Consider the following 16,169-nt stretch of genomic DNA (forward strand, 5'->3'; position numbering starts at 1 on the left):
TTTTTCCCAAAGGATTTACATCCAAGTGGGGACATCTGCTATTACTACATTTATATGTAGGGGTGTATTAAGTGATCGTGCCTGAGCACTTCTTAGAAGAGTGAACACTTAATTGTAAAGCAATAAGCTTGCAGTTTTGTTGTGCAGCTCTAAACTAAAGGAAAAAAGGGAATAAACTTTTCTTAATCTCTACATGGGAAAACAGAAGAGACTAAGAATGAGAGAGACTATGTTGTCCATAATGCTACATGTAATCTCATTTATGAAGAAGAAGTAACTAAAGAACCAAAGTTGTTAGCAAACCTGGCATGGTTGGAGGTTACAAGTACGGCAGCAGGGCACAAATGGCAAACAGAAAGGTGAAAGTGTCACAGCAGATAGGAACAGATAGTGGAGCTGGAATTCACAGAAATTTAGAAACAAGCCAAGTAAGTGACAAAGCCCTGTTATTTGAGTCACAAACCGAGTGATATGTTACTGAAGGAAGTAGGATGCAAGCCAGCTACCATCCTGTTGTATCAGTAAAATGCTAGAGGAGAGAGCAGTTATTGCTGTACTCTAAGAAAGAAATAATTAGGTACAATAGATAATCCTATTTGTTTAATCCCTGACATTGTCTGTTTTACTTTCAGTAAAGTTCTGTTTTTTAAACCAAGTGATTCACAGTTGGGGGGGAGGGGGTGGTGGTGAAATCAGCTCACTGAGCATCAGACATTTTAATTAAGTTTTCCAGTTCAGCATGGGGGTACAAGGAACTGCAAGAAATCTGAGCCTCTCTGAGCTGCCAATAAAGGAGATAGTGTGTTGGTAATAGTTAACACAGAGGAAGCCAGAAAATCAGTTTCAATCCCTGTAAACCAAGTCATGCACACGAAGAAAGAATTGCACATTAAGATGCTACTTAAGTGAAAATACATAGTAGCAGAGAATTCTTCTACTAATTAGATTGAGCTAAAGGTAACAGAGACAAAACACAGGGTTTGGGATGCAGGATTACATACCTATTTCTGGCTTCTGTAATTCAGCATTTGGTCCTTTCTTCACTAATTACTTGTTAACATCTCTTGACCACTGACCCTGGACTTTCAATCCTGTACTGTTCTCTGCCTTTCCAAAATTCTAGCTAGGAGTTGCTAATCTCCTTACATACCCACACCTTATCATATTCTGTGCCTGTTTTCACCTTGCTCCCAAATCTTCATGTCTTATCCAATGCCCATCACAAACTCTGTTTTCTCATAGCCATGCTTATTGCTTATTTCCATACTGACATACTCTACAACCTCCTGATGCTGACTTCCTCACCACCACTTCCTCTATCCCCTGAAATCTGTGACTTCCTTACTACTTGCTCTTATCCGCTCCTCTTTCACAACTAGACTCCTCATTTTTGTCCACACCCTGCTCTTTGATCTAGGCACCAGTGCTCACTTCATGCTGTTAAAATTTTTCAGCTGAGGTCCTTCTATTTGAGTTAGATCTCAGTACATGCAACAAGCAATTTTGCAACTGTAGCAAGTTTTCCAGTTTTCACCAAAGAAACAGAGTTCATACTACTGGCATCTAAAGCGTTCCCCAGTATATGGCAGCAAAAAAAAAAAAAGCAATATTATATGGTCATGTAATTCATTACGTAACATGATATAAAAGTCCTGTGACCAAGTAACAAGCCTTGCTTTGCTATGTCAATAACGGCAGATAACTCCTGTCCAGTGCAAAGGTTTTGTTTTACTTCATGACATTTTCACATTAAGCAACTTTAATCTGGATAAAATAATTACCTACAAACATTAGCAACTGAATACAAAACTAAATACAAAAACAGGTCAGGAGCAATTCTAATAATTTAAGTTGTTCCAGCCCAAAAGATCCCTCCTTAGGGTTCTAGCGTACTTAGCACAACTTTCCCAATAGACCTGGTTAAATACACAATTCCAAAGTCCTGAAAGTCAACTATTTTAATATTGCCTAGACAAAGACCTAGGAGTGAAAATGAAAGAGTACTCATGCATATTACTTTCAGAGCACTTTTTTGCCTTCTAATTTGTGCATGGGTTACAATAACTCAGCACTATGAACTTGCATGCTATTCCACAGATTACCAGAATATTAAAATGGCATGTATGTTTTCTAAAAAGCACTTGTTTTCCATTTCAGCCCCTCAAAAAATTAAACATGTAATCATATCATAACCCAATTTAAACAGATCAAAACAGCAGTAGTTTGGAGGAAAAAAACCTTTGTTTTGAAACAAAATCCTCCAGGAGTACCAAGTTAAAGTACAACTTCAATATGGTATCTAATAAATCACAACCTTTCCTCACCAGACCAAGGACCTGCAGAGATTAGCAGAGTTTATATTAGTGCTGCAAAAATATTTTAAATCCAAATAAAATTGCACTCCAGATATTAACCTTCATGATCAGGTGCTCACTATGACAGCGTATTCTATTACTTATACAGTCAATTTGTCAAGAGTCTCTAGTTTTAAAATTAATTAAAAAAATAATGTGGTGTTTTGCAGTAAGCATATGCCAACTGGCTAATAGCTTAAGGAAGTTCAAAAAGTTCCATACTTTCATTCCATGCTAGACATTGCAAGTATTGTGTTTCATAGACATAGAAACAAAGTATTATAAAGCATCTTCACTTCTTGGTAGTGCAGTAAAAGTTTCCTTGGACTCTTATTTTAGAATGTCTGAAATCCAGTAGCAACATTTCATGCCTACAGAAACCATTTTTTAGTATTTTGTAGGTATTGCAAGCTTTCTAAGGCTAACTATATACCAAAGCAGCTTCTATTTTGACAGAAAATTGTTTTAAAAAACAGGAAGTGATGTGTATTTCAGCAATATCATGTTCTCTCCTGCCTTCCCCAAACAAATGGTCACTAACCATTTTTGGAATATGTGTGTTCAAGACTGCTGTGCTTAACCACCCAGATGTTGTCTCTACTTCTATTATTTTCAGGCATACTCCTAGACTGCAGTATTGTTTTCTGGCATTGCCCTTGAGTTGTGCGATTCTGCAGTCTTGTCACCTCTGATCCTACTGAGCCTTCGTTGCTTGCGCATGCTCTCGTACAAGAGAGAAGTTCCCAAACTATGGTACATAAAGCACATTAAAGTAGTATAAAGCAGCATTTTGAGTAAGTTTCCCATTCCAGTGAACATTGATAGTGCCATGCACAGATTTAGAAACTGTTTCATATAAGCACAAGTGTAAAGACATAAGCATCTGATAGTTGTTATATTGCAATCTGTCAGAAGCAAAGGCAGTGAAGTTACAGGCCAATATCCCAAGCTTAGAGAAATGCCAGTATACCTTGCATGGGTAATTGTTTGGGACTGAACACTTTTTTTTTGGGGGGGGGGAGGGGGAGAACACACAGGAAGGTGTGTCAAGAGGAAAAGAACTAGGGTCAAAGAGAGTAGAAGTATGCTCTGTTTAAGGAGGACTGGAGAGCTACAGTATGTATGGGTCAGTAGAACAGTCAGTAGTTGCAACAATAGGATCCTGAAACAGACAAAACAAAAATTGTACTCATCCAAGCAACAAACTATTACTTTCTAAAGTCAACACTATCAACTATAGTGGTAATAAAAACAAGACAGAAAATGTAGTACACTTTTGGTTTAAAAAAACCAACAACAACGCAACCCAAAAACAACCCACACACCACATTCTTGCTTCCCCTTCCACCCCTCAAAACAGAAACCTGTAATACTATAGAGAAGGGGGGTGGAAGGGAGTCTTTAGTAGTCAGAATGGTTATCCTCAGGGTACTCAGCCCCCTGAGCTGGAAGACAGGGACGACGAGCAGGATAAACCCCCCATAATTCAAGAGGATGAAGTTCATGACCTGCTATGCCACCTGGACATTCACAAGTCTATGGGGCCGGATGGGATCCACCCGAGGGTTCTGAGGGAGCTGGCGGAGGAGCTTGCCGAGCCGCTCTCCATCATTTACCAGCAGTCCTGGTTAACTGGGGAGGTCCCGGACGACTGGAGGCTCGCCAATGTGACTCCCATCTACAAGAAGGGCCGGAAGGAGGATCCGGGGAACTACAGGCCGGTCAGCCTGACCTCGGTGCCGGGGAAGATCATGGAGCGGTTGGTTTTGAGGGTGCTCACGAGCCATGTCCGGGACAACCAGGGGATCAGGCCCAGCCAGCACGGGTTCATGGAAGGCAGGTCCTGCTTGACCAACCTGATCTCCTTCTATGACCAGGTGACCCGCCTAGTGGATGAGGGAAAGGCAGTGGATGTGGTCTACTTGGACTTCAGTAAGGCCTTTGACACTGTCTCCCACAGCATTCTCCTAGAGAAGCTGGCGGCTCACGGCCTAGACAGGTACACTCTTCGCTGGGTAAAAAACTGGCTGGACGGCCGAGCCCAGAGAGTTGTAGTGAACGGAGTTAAATCCAGTTGGCGGCCGGTCACGAGCGGTGTTCCCCAGGGCTCAGTTTTGGGGCCGGTCCTGTTCAATATCTTCATCAATGATCTGGACGAGGGGATCGAGTGCTCCCTCAGTAAGTTTGTAGACGACACCAAGTTGGGCGGGAGTGTTGATCTGCTGGAGGGTAGGAAGGCTCTGCAGAGGGACCTGGACAGGCTGGATCGATGGGCCGAGGCCAACTGTATGAGATTCAACAAGGCCAAGTGCCGGGTCCTGCACTTCGGCCACAACAACCCCATGCAACGCTACAGGCTTGGGGAAGAGTGGCTGGAAAGTTGCCCAGAGGAAAAGGACCTGGGGGTGCTGGTTGACAGCCAGCTGAACATGAGCCGGCAGTGTGCTCAGGTGGCCAAGAAGGCCAACGGCATCCTGGCCTGTATCAGAAATAGTGTGGCCAGCAGGAGCAGGGAGGTGATCGTGCCCCGTACTCGGCACTGGTGAGGCCGCACCTCGAATACTGTGTTCAGTTTTGGGCCCCTCACTACAAAAAGGACATGGAGGTGCTGGAGCGCGTCCAGAGGAGGGCAACGAAGCTGGTGAAGGGCCTGGAGCACAAGCCTTATGAGGAGCGGCTGAGGGAACTGGGGTTGTTTAGTCTGGAGAAGAGGAGGCTGAGGGGAGACCTCATCGCGCTCTACAACTACCTGAAAGGAGGTTGTAGCGAGGTGGGTGTTGGTCTCTTCTGCCAAGTAACTAGCGATAGGACAAGAGGAAATGGCCTCAAGTTGCACCAAGGGAGGTTTAGATTGAACATTAGGAAAAATTTCTTTACTGAAAGAGTGGTCAGGCCTTGGAACAGGCTGCCCAGGGAAGTGGTGGAGTCACCATCCCTGGAGGTATTTAAAAGACGTGTAGATGAGGCCCTTAGGGACATGGTGTAGTGGGCATGGTGGTGTTGGGTTGACGGTTGGACACGATGATCTTAGAGGTCTTTTCCAACCTGTATGATTCTATGAGAAAGTCCTATTGATAAGCTAGAGAGGATGCATCAAGATTTAAGTGTGTTAAAACTGTTGCTACTTAAAACAACTGCAGCTGTTAAGCAACACAAAAATACAAGAAACAATAACTTAACTACTTATGATTTGGTTACACAGAATATGGGAAAGACAGTAGAATAGTCTCAGTATATAATTTGCTTTTAAAAAATCCAATGAAACATTCATTACTTCAAGCTTTTTTCTAAAAAAAGAGCCTGTTCCTTGTAGAGAAGACTACTCATCACTGGTGAGACTGCATCTGAGCATACTGTGTCCAGTTCCAGGCTCCTCAGTACGAGGGAGACACACTGACATACTGGAGAGAGTCCAACAAAGTCAAGTGAATCATCCACAAATATGATGAAGGGAGGGTGCAAAGAGGATGGAGCCAGGCTCTTTTTTTAAGGTGCCCAGTGGCAGGGCCAGAGGCAATGGGCACAAACTGAAAGCAACACAGGAGGTTCCCTCTGAACATCAGGAAACACTTTTTAACTGTGAGGGTGACTGAGCACTGGCACAGGTTGCTCAGGGAGGTTATGCAGTCCCCATCCTTGGAGACATTTGAAAGCCATCTGGACGTGGTCCTGGACAACTGGCTCTAGGTGGCCCTGCCTGAAGAGGGGGGTTGGACAAGATGACCTCCAGAGGTCCCTTCCAACCTAAACCATTCTGTGATTCTGTGAAAAATTAATCATACAGAAGAACCAAGGCAGTATCTCTTGATCATTACAATATTTTACACGCAACATATCATATAAAATTGCTACAAAGTTGGTAGGAGTCTCTCATTACCAAAAGGGAGACAGATACAACAGTCTAAGGGAGTAACGCTGTAAAACAACTTTGCATTTTTCTTTATTTGCCAACACGGAAACAAGATGATTTGGGAAAACACTTCAAAAAATACAGGATACTGAACAGAACATAATATTCTTCAGACAGTATACAAAATGCATTCATGGAAGCACAGGGTAGAACTAAACCACACACCAAAAGTGATTTCATCCATAATCAGAAAGAGACAAATTTCTAAAGGGAAAATATTTCTAAAATCAACAATGAAGCACTTTTTCCTCCAGTCTCACAGTCCTAGTGCTAGAAGAGAGATTTGCAAAACATTTAAGACAAGTCTGAGAATTTAAATTCACAGACTCAGGAAAAACAATTGTTATATACAATGTCTCGGTTTCCCCCACTACTAGCTAAAACAGTCATGGTCTGAAAATAATAAGTGATTATTTGTCCTAATAACCTATCTTCTACCCCTTCTGATCCACAAGTGCAAACATAGTCAACTTAAAGCAATTACCCTCAACTGAACTTCAATTTGAAAATTGTTATTTCTATTTAAAACCTTATGAGAGGTTCTTCCTGTTGAAAGTTTTCCTAGATTTTAGATCTATACTAATCAATCTAGGTAAAAGGTATTAACTTTCACCACAGATCATATGCCACTTGTCTTTATGCCATATGGCTACCACTGTGCTACAACTACGAAGTATTTTCAGAGGAATTCAAAGCATAGGTTTTTTTTTCCTTTCATCCCTGCTATTTGATCAAGGATTAACACACTCTTTGCTACCATTATTCTTGGTAAAATTTAAGACCAATAAATTATAAGACTTTTTTCTGGAGTTCTCCAAAAAGCTTTGTTATTCTTCATTTCTACTGCAGATACAGGTAACAGTTAAAACACCAAATCTATTAAAAATAGGCTCCTACAGAAAGAGAACAAGGTTTTGTTGTTTGTGGTAGGTTTTTTTTTTTTTTTTCAATCCAGCCAGTCAACAGCCTGTTAGTACAGTTATTTTTCTTGCACTAATTGACTTTATCATAATAGACTTCTATTCCATCGTTAACAATACGAAATTATTGTACTTAAATCAGAGACCTAACAAGGGACATGCCTACAACTGTAATACTCTGCATCTTAGTTTGAAGTTTCAGTGCTGAACAAAATAAAACAGCCATATTTTACTCTAACACTATAAACATCAAAATGGACATCCAACTGAAGAAATTCAACTTCAGAGGCAGCACATGCAAATGCTAAAATAGTTTTAATCTACATATGCAAGACAAGGTTTGTACATACCGCTAATTTGTCTTATTAGACCAACTAGTATAATCAGAAAAAACAAATCAGGTTTTGAGCACTTGGTCTTTCTTCATATTTGAAGTAAAGGCAGTATATTTCAAAATTAAATGAGTTGAAAATAATTGCTTTATTTTTTGTTAGATCATCTCTGAAAGAAAAGATACTTTTAGAGGAGAGGAATTTTTGCTGGAGGAGAGAAAAAGGAGAAAGTGGAATAAACTAGTTACCTCTAGGGGAAGGAACGAGCTTATTGTAAGCTGTTAGAAAAGAAGTAACAATGAACCATAAAAATATCATCTTTATCACATCTGTAATTTTTGGCATCCAACAGAATAACAGATTTCAGTTCCCAGAGTTGGCTTTGGAAAAGTGTTTGTAGTTCTCCCTTGAGAATCACAACAAACATGACAAACAGTGATTGCCTCCACAGGTAGTTTTGCTTTATTGTCCTTTATCAGTTCTCCGAGAGCTCATTTTGATGCACAATAATTTTCTAGTTTTACCTACACAGGTATTGTGAGGACACTGGGATCCTGGCTGGAATATATTACATTCTATGAAGTACAAATGTAGAATCTTGTTATTACATTTCTGCTGTAATGTTTATTACAGTGAGGATGAATTGACCAGTTTTATATTTAATATTTAGACAAGAGATACCCTCATTCTGCATATTTTAGACTACAAAGTTTTTTCTGGTGATGAATTGAGTTCAGTTAAAGAGTAGTTCTGGAAATATTTCTTCAAGATATAAGCTTCTTCCAGTACAAGTGGTAATTTTTTAAATAATACGTTGCAACTAGGAGCGCACAAACTGAAGTGGGTTTTTTATTGGTTTGGGGATTTGGTTTTGGTGTGGGTTTTTTGTTTGTGGTGTGTTTGGTTTTGTTTTTTAAACTGAAGATTTGTACTACGTGTTTAATTTACTATGCAACATTTGGGTAAGCCTTCCAACAATGGTAATTTGTTTTCATCAATAATTAAGCTTATTGACCTAAAAAGATATCTTCAGATTATCAAAGTGACTATTGCAATTGTTCTCATTAGATGATACACATGCAAAGGCCTGACTGTATGTTGCAACAGTTTTTGGTATGTTTCAGATGACTGCTAATGCCTAACCTTCCAGCTATGAGAAGCCACAGTGCTTCTTACAGAGGCACTTAATGGTTACATCTCCTATTCATCATTTGACAGACACTTCTTTTACACACACAAAGAAGGCCATATATTTCCTACTGGTACTGGGTGCACACTCACAACTTATATGTATAGGTTTTCATCTGATGAACCTCAGGAAAAACAGCAGCCAAGAACGGACTGCTGCAAGCACAACTCATGCAGCCTACATCAAATCAGTTTTATATTCTCATGTCATTCCAAAGCATTTTCATAGCACTCAGAAAAAAAGATGCATCCCAAATGCCATAGTTATCCCACCCTGATCACAGCACAAAAGAAACATTTGATGGAAATAAACAGAAGTTACATGATCAGGAAAAATACACTAGGATTTAATATTAACGTTTAGAACTCAGATATACACTTAAAACACTTCCATCCTCTCCTCTGTCTTGCAGTTCTTTTTCTAAGCCCTCATTCAACAGTGTACTTAACCATATTAATTTTAGTGCCTTGCTGCATCTCAGTTAAAACCCTCAGTTAAAACAACAATGAAGTGACCAAAACAGACATTTCAAGTAGGTGCCTAAGCAAAAAATCCAGTAAATGAACCAAGTTTGAGATGTACTAAGTCCCAAGAACGTACTGAAAGAATGCTAACCTGTTTATTGACTTCAGCCATTGACAGTTGTAACGCCATCAGCATGCAGTCTGCTCCACATACAGTAGTCCTTTCAGAGTTTGAAAATAAAGGCCATTGTCTTCGGAAACACTTGATCATGTTTAAAATTTTTTGCTGGAAAGCAATCATTGTCTAGAGTAGAAGATAGAAATAATTAAGAGAAATAAAAATGAATATAACCATGCAAGAGGCCAAGCGCGTCTTTACCTTCCGATAAACTGTGCAAATCCTGTTGCATCTTCTTGCAGATCGAATTCCTAGAATAAACTCTTCCCGCTAAACCAGAAGTCTAGTGAGACTTGCCTCACTATGACAGAGCAACTATGAAGAGAAAGGGTTAAAAGTGCTTATCTGTGACATGTCTTCATGAAAACCCCTTACTTTCCTTGTACATTACACCAACATAAAAGAATAAACGTTATCACAAATACGATAGCCTTTTGTCTCTGAAACCAGCCAGTCTGAACGCCCCAGAGAGTCTTCTGTACTATCCGCATTCACTATACATTCAGACCAGTGTCTATCAGAATGTTTTAGACCTGAAAACAAGATATTTAATATTTCTATGACTTACTAGCAAAGACATCTTTAAATGCTTTTGTTACCTATGTAGTCTTTTTTTTTTTTCATTCCATAGGTCATTATCTCCCCTACTTCCTTTGGCAATGAGTTCCAGTATCAGTTTTGTATTTGACTGCTTCATGCTTTGGTCTTTTTCATCTTCTTGCATTTGTCAAGACACAGGTACATAAGACTCTTTAAAAAATTTGCCTTCTTTAAACTCGTTCTTTCCTGAAACACAGTTCCCTAACACTGCAGTGACAGTACCCATACCATTTGCTTTCAGAACACAAACCCAACCTTTCCCCTTATTTCACCTAGCTAAGGCACAGTCCACACGGGTTTTTTGGTGATTGGTACGATCAGGAAAAATGATGAAGCGTGGGAGAGGGGCAGGGAAAACAGGAGACATCAGGTAACAAGCAAGACTGTAACAGCAACTGCAATTACTTGCTCTCCAAACTGTTTGAAGGGAACAACCTACTTTATTATTCTATGTTGACATGAACGAAACATGCGGGCCATAGAGTATGAAACAGGTGGGCAGGTGCAAGTCAGTGTGGGACAGACAAAAATCTCTCCGGAGGCTTTCTCTCTCTCCGCCCCCCGCCCCGAGAGAGGTTTCCAAGGGACAAGACCTGTCACTTGGAGTCAGCGCCCAGCGAAACAGCCCGAACAAGCCAAAAAGCCTGAGAAACAAGCCTCAAATCCTAAACCCTAAGAGCCGACGTTACCGCCGACGTTACCGCCGCCGCCGCCCCCCCCGTCCCGCTCCCCCAGCCGAAAACTCCCGGCTATGGCCGCCTCAGGGTCCCCCCCCTCCCCGGTCCAGCCTTGCGCAGCTCCCCCGCCTGAGGCACAACACAAAGCCGCAGCACCGCCGCCCCTCCGGGAGGAGGGCCGCAGCCTCTACACCCCACCCGCAGACCGGCTGAAGCGCTCCTGCTTTGCTAGCGGAGCTACCTGCGTGGCCGGGAGGATACAGCCGCTCGCACAGCGAGACGGTTAGAACGCGTAACTGCCCTCACCGGCGGTTTAAATTTAAACCCTCCGCAGCTGCCCAATTAGAGAGTGGGAGACGTTGACCCGGAAGCACAGGGTTGCTGCTCCTGGGGTGGGAGGTGCTGCTAGCTGGGAGAGGCGGTGGCGGTGCTGGTGGGTGATTTGGGGCCGCAGAGGCGCGTGTGAGGCGGGGGTAGGGGGGCGTCCCGTCCTGGGGTGAGGGGCAACTCGGAGCTTCGCCCGGTCAGACCCAGGAGCTGGGCCGGCCTAGCCGCTGTGCGGACGAGCCCGGGCCTTTGCCCTCGCCTGAGGACCGGTAGCGCTGTGGGACGCGCACAGTCTCTGGCAGCCTCGCTCGGGAGCAGCAGCCGGGCCCTGAAAGGAAAAGGAGGAAGTAGGAGATTAAAGGGGGGGGGGGGGGGGGGGGGAAGGTGACGGGCACCCACACGGCTCAGTTGTTCGAATTGTGTTTCCTAAAGGAGTGAAGCTAATAGCATTCTTGGTGTTTTCACTTAAAGCTAGTCAGGCGGCCTGTGTTCGTGGGAAGTCTTAAGGGAAGAAAACTACAGGGTTAAAATTTGCATTTGGCCATAGGAGCATAGTTATACAAGCTATACGGCTAAAGTATTTATGTTAATGTGGTGGTTTGTCGTATTAATTAATAAATAAACATTGGAACTATGGAGAGTCTCTTTACGTCTCAGTGATGCCCGTGTCAAACCTGGGTGTTTCCCAAGCAAAATATTCAGTCTTGGATGCTAAGACCTTCAGATCGTTAACGCAGCGAAGTCTGTCAAAGGTCTGAGATTGAAAGCTGTTTTTCCACGTGGTGTGTAATTAAAGGTCCGATTTCCTAAAAAGGCTTAAACTAGTGTCAAATCTGTACTGGGACTAAAAGGAGTGATTATGAAATCAGTTGTGTATCTCGGCCTCTTGTGGTCTAGCACAGGAACCTGATTTTCTTGAAAATTGGTTGAATACAGTAAAGTACAAGTTCTTTGGTACACAGAGGTATAGGTGCTCTGTCCACAGTTGGGGTGGCTTAAGCCGTGAAACCATGTTTAAATATTATGCATGACAGTATTCTCACTTACAGTTTTGCAGCCTTGATTAACTCTGCTTTTAGTTAGACATGTACAGTCTTTAAAGAGGTACACAAGTAAAGAGAATTTGAAGGTAGTAATGTATCATTTCTTGTTATTTGGTTGAAAATTTAAGAATTCTGTATGTGACTTCTGGTGTGTACAAATACTTAATTTTTTGTCTTGGTATTGGGTTGCCAACTGTAGCACAAAATCTGCAGTTATTGCTGAAATCTGTAGAGACGGTTTTGAATGTATGTTATTAGGTTAGTTAATCTTTTGATTGATGAAACTACATGCTACATCTAAAAATAATGAGGTTAAGTGCACCTTTTGTGTTCTTAAATATGATGTTACAGGAAATTTTGATTTGTTGTGCCACAAATACCTTTTACATTTTTTCTTTATGCAAATAAGTAATGCATGGTTTTTAAAACTTTCTATGTAGGAATGTAGATTTTCATCCTGGAGAAGACATCACTTCCGTGATACTTTGACTTAGTCCACTGAAAATGAAGCAAGATTCTACTAGAAACACTGCTTACACTGTGGATTGTGAAGATTATGTGCACGTGGTAAAATTCAATCCATTTGATAGTGGAGATGCATGTTCACTCATTGCATATGGTGGCAATAATTACGTAGTTGTTGGGACGTGCAGATTTCAGGTTAGTTTGTGTTATTGTTGATTTTATTAGTTGCTTCCTGAAGCTTACTTTGCCAGCACCTCTACTGCATAAAGACCCTGGTCGCTTTCCTCTTTCTTCCCCTCCCCATGTAATCAGGGGAGGGTTTTACTTGTTTATTACATTAACAAGTCTGGGATATTTGTTCTTCAAGAAAATATATCTATAAAATACATATTGGTATAAATTACCATCCTGCTGGTATAAAGTTCCTTTTGAATAGAATCATAGAATCACAGAATGGTTTGGGTTGGAAGGGACCTTAAATATCATCTAGTCTGACCCCCGTGCCGTGGGCAGTGACATCTTCAACTAGATAAGGTTGCTCAAAGCCTCATCTGACCTGGTCTTGAACACTTGCAGGGATGTGGCATCCACAACTTCTCTGGGCAACCTGTTCCAGCGTCTCACCACCCTCATAGTAAAGAATTTCTTCCTAATATCTAATCTAAACCTACCCTCTTTCAGTTTAAAACCGTTACCTCTTGTCCTATACTGCACTCCCTGAACAGACTGCAAAGAAAACAGGAGTGCTCTACTGGAAGAGTAATCCCATTTTAATGTCTCTTGCTGATGTTGGAGACTGCTATCTGAGAACTTAAGCACGCAACTTTGGAAATATGTGACTTAATATTTGCTGTACATTGTTCTTTATCATCACAGGGTAATTGGCTCCTTTTTTGCACAGTTATATTTTGTTCTATGTACATTTGCTATTTAGATTAAATTATCTTCTAAAGCTTTCAGTTAGCCTGCGAAACGGCAAAGATTACAACTACTTTCAACTTTACAACTAAAGTTCCTATGTTATTTTTATAGCTATTTCTTTTAAGGAAGGACTGTAGAAATAATTACCAAAATTTTTTTTTGCTTTCCCAATTGTTTTTATTGGATCTCTCTCACAGACTATTAGAAACAGTAAAATATGTTTTATTACCTTGAAATTATATAGAGTCATCATATTATGAAAGTTTTTAAAATGTAAAATACTGTGTACTGTGTATTTTTATCCTGTGTAAGATTTTTTTTAACTAGGGTTTTTTTTGCCTAGATGCTTGATTATCAATAGGAGGCAACTGTTCTCTTTGGAATCTATTTTTAATCTTCAACTCACTTCGCTATTATACAGTATTAATTGTGTACTTTTTCTAATATGAATAACAGCATAACTGGTCTTTTTATTATTATTATTCCCCAAAGTCTTACTGTTGGAAATTTTCTGAAAAGCACCTAGTGCTAACCACAAAATCCTATTGTAATCTGTATGGCCCTCTATCTTGTTTCTGGTGTAGACCTTGAAAAGGAACTGATTAAAATTTTGACAACCACTGGTACAAGGTAGTTTTCCTGTAATTTTCATATCCTGCCTTCCCTTCCACATGTGGTGTCATTGAGTATTTCAAAGTAGGGGAAGAAAATGCTGTTCTTGCTCCTTGCTTCAAGAAGCATTGAAAAACTCTGGATAATTTCATGCTTCCTCAGCTAGGTTCTTCCTAGCCTCTACATTATGCAGAGGGCATACAGAGAGGTTCTTTACCTTAAAGCAGAATCGTGACATAGAGAAAATTTTGTAGAAATATCCTTTGAGGTACTCGATTAAATGTTTTGAAAACTTTTAAAAGTTTTTTGGAGGTCAACTGATTGACTGAGTCCACAACCCCAACTCTTGTTTCATCTTTCCCACCATCCAGTGTGCTCATCAGTGGGAAGAATAGACAAGTTAGTAATTTTGGTCATGTTCAGTTGTCAGAGGGTACATTTCTAGCTCCTGCTGTTTGAAGAATGTTGTTCTGGAAGTGCTAGCATTTTTCCATAGTGTAAAGACAACTTGGAAAGAAGATAGCCTAAATGATGTGCTTGCTTTTGTTCCTATTGTTTCTTCTCATTGCAGTGTGTACTTACTTACCATGTTGTTATGAGCAGCTTTAGTTGTATCTGTGAAGATACTACTCGTACAAAGAATGGGCTCAGCATCTTTGTAGCTCAGTTCTGATTTTTGTCCTCTGCATTAGCCTCTGGCTTGAGACTGAAATAATTTCATGTATTTTTAAGTACTTACATATTTCAAGTTAGTATTTTATGTTCCAGGTTTTCACTTTGAGGCGGTTACAATCGAAACAGATCCCAGATACATGTAACTTGAAAGCCTTTCAATTTCATATCAATCTGAATTGTTAGAAGTCATCAAGACATTGTTCTGGATTAGCTAACTACAATATTTCTATAGGAGGAGGATGCGGAAGTGGAAGGCATGCAATATAAGACACTAAGAACGTTTCATCATGGAATCCGAGTTGATGCTATAGCATGGAGTCCAGAAACTAGACTTGATGCTTTACCCCCCCAGATAAGGTATTTATAATAAATGAGGAAAATGAGTGAGTCTCTTACCTGTTTTCCCTAATTCCTTACTATTAGACTAAGTTTAAAGCTTATGGGTGAAATCTAACTCTTCAGAAATCACTGACGAAGTCTCTGAACACTTCAGTAGAACAACAGTTTCATTCTTAGAGTCATTCTTTTTTTGGTTTTTTTTTGTTCGACTTCTTGTGCCCCTTGCCCCTCCCCCCAGTGAACTAGCAGTAAATAATTTTTTTTTCCTTATTCATTATTTTAATGTAAAATGCAGTCAGTTCGTTCTTTGTAGATCTGTGAAGAAGGAATTCTTTTAAGAACTTTACTAAGGATGACACTATTGTAATGGCCTGCTTTATAATGTTGTATGTAATGGTCTGCATCATATGGGTTGTGTTTAGGAGTAGGTCAGATGCTATTTGTGAGACCCATTGAGGTGTAAATCTAGAAAGATAGTTAACTATTAAATATGCACTTAAGAATTAAAATGTTCTCAATAGCTTGTAAGCCTCTTCAAAATTATGATGATTGCTTACCGCTACATTTTTGTATAGTCTTTTACTTAAAATATGTTAGAAATTCGTTTATTGATTTATGTTTCGGTATTTTAAAACATTGATAATGAGGGTTCTTTTTTGTGCTTTACCAATTAACTTCCTCCAAGGAACATTTCAATGGCAGTTATGAGAGATATTTCAGCTAATTGATAGTTGATTCAGATTTAGCTTTGTAAAATGTTCTGTGTTTCTTTCCATGAAAAAGTATTCTTGGCACTTGATACACACTATTTTATAGATAGGTTCCAATTATAACTCTGCTTGTTGCCAAAGCAGAAAAGTCAAGATAGAAGTTGTTGGGTTTTTTCCAAAATCTGAATTTTCATTTGCGTGTCACTTTGCAGGTTTAAACTAAAGGGAAACTCTGATAAAAAGTCAACTATTGCAGTGTTAATTGACTGAAGGGCTTTTCTTTGTCTATTGAGTGTAGGTTTTGTACTGCGGCATCTGATAGGAAGCTAAGGCTATTTACTTCAGACCTGCAGGACAAGAATGAATTTAAGGTAAGGGCAGCTAAGCTGATTTTTAAAAAATTATTTAGTCTTTAGTGGAGTCTAATCTTTAACTGCTTCTGCCCTATTTCGC

The 16,169-nt window shown here is 40.3% G+C and overlaps 2 protein-coding genes across 14 annotated transcripts in view; one reads left to right on the forward strand and one right to left on the reverse strand.

Annotated features, from left to right (window-relative positions):
* The window catches only part of PARPBP (PARP1 binding protein), a 56,873-nt gene extending 45,891 nt beyond the window's left edge, over positions 1-10,982 (reverse strand). For both annotated transcript variants that reach the window (XM_075157417.1, XM_075157425.1), the window contains exons 1-2: positions 10,866-10,982; positions 9,321-9,473 (exon numbers count right to left, since the gene is read on the reverse strand). In XM_075157417.1, coding sequence (XP_075013518.1) covers positions 9,321-9,470 — 150 coding nt within the window. In that variant the 5' untranslated portion in view covers positions 9,471-9,473; positions 10,866-10,982. The remainder of the gene's footprint in view (positions 1-9,320; positions 9,474-10,865) is intronic.
* The window catches only part of NUP37 (nucleoporin 37), a 33,472-nt gene continuing 28,030 nt past the window's right edge, over positions 10,728-16,169 (forward strand). For 5 of the 12 annotated variants that reach the window (XR_012674697.1, XR_012674704.1, XM_075157441.1 and 2 more), the window contains exons 1-4: positions 10,991-11,080; positions 12,435-12,654; positions 14,900-15,024; positions 16,015-16,087. Coding sequence is in view for 6 of the 12 variants with exons in the window: in XM_075157441.1 (XP_075013542.1) it covers positions 12,499-12,654; positions 14,900-15,024; positions 16,015-16,087 (354 nt within the window). In the remaining 6 variants the exon portion in view is untranslated. Of the gene's footprint in view, positions 10,907-10,990; positions 11,299-11,366; positions 11,704-12,434; positions 12,655-14,899; positions 15,025-16,014; positions 16,088-16,169 lie in introns of those variants that run through there. The other 7 variants (XM_075157502.1, XR_012674703.1, XR_012674699.1 and 4 more) reach the window with 7 other exon arrangements.

The sequence above is a fragment of the Calonectris borealis genome, chromosome 1 (assembly GCF_964195595.1).
Source record: "Calonectris borealis chromosome 1, bCalBor7.hap1.2, whole genome shotgun sequence".
NCBI lineage: Eukaryota > Metazoa > Chordata > Aves > Procellariiformes > Procellariidae > Calonectris > Calonectris borealis.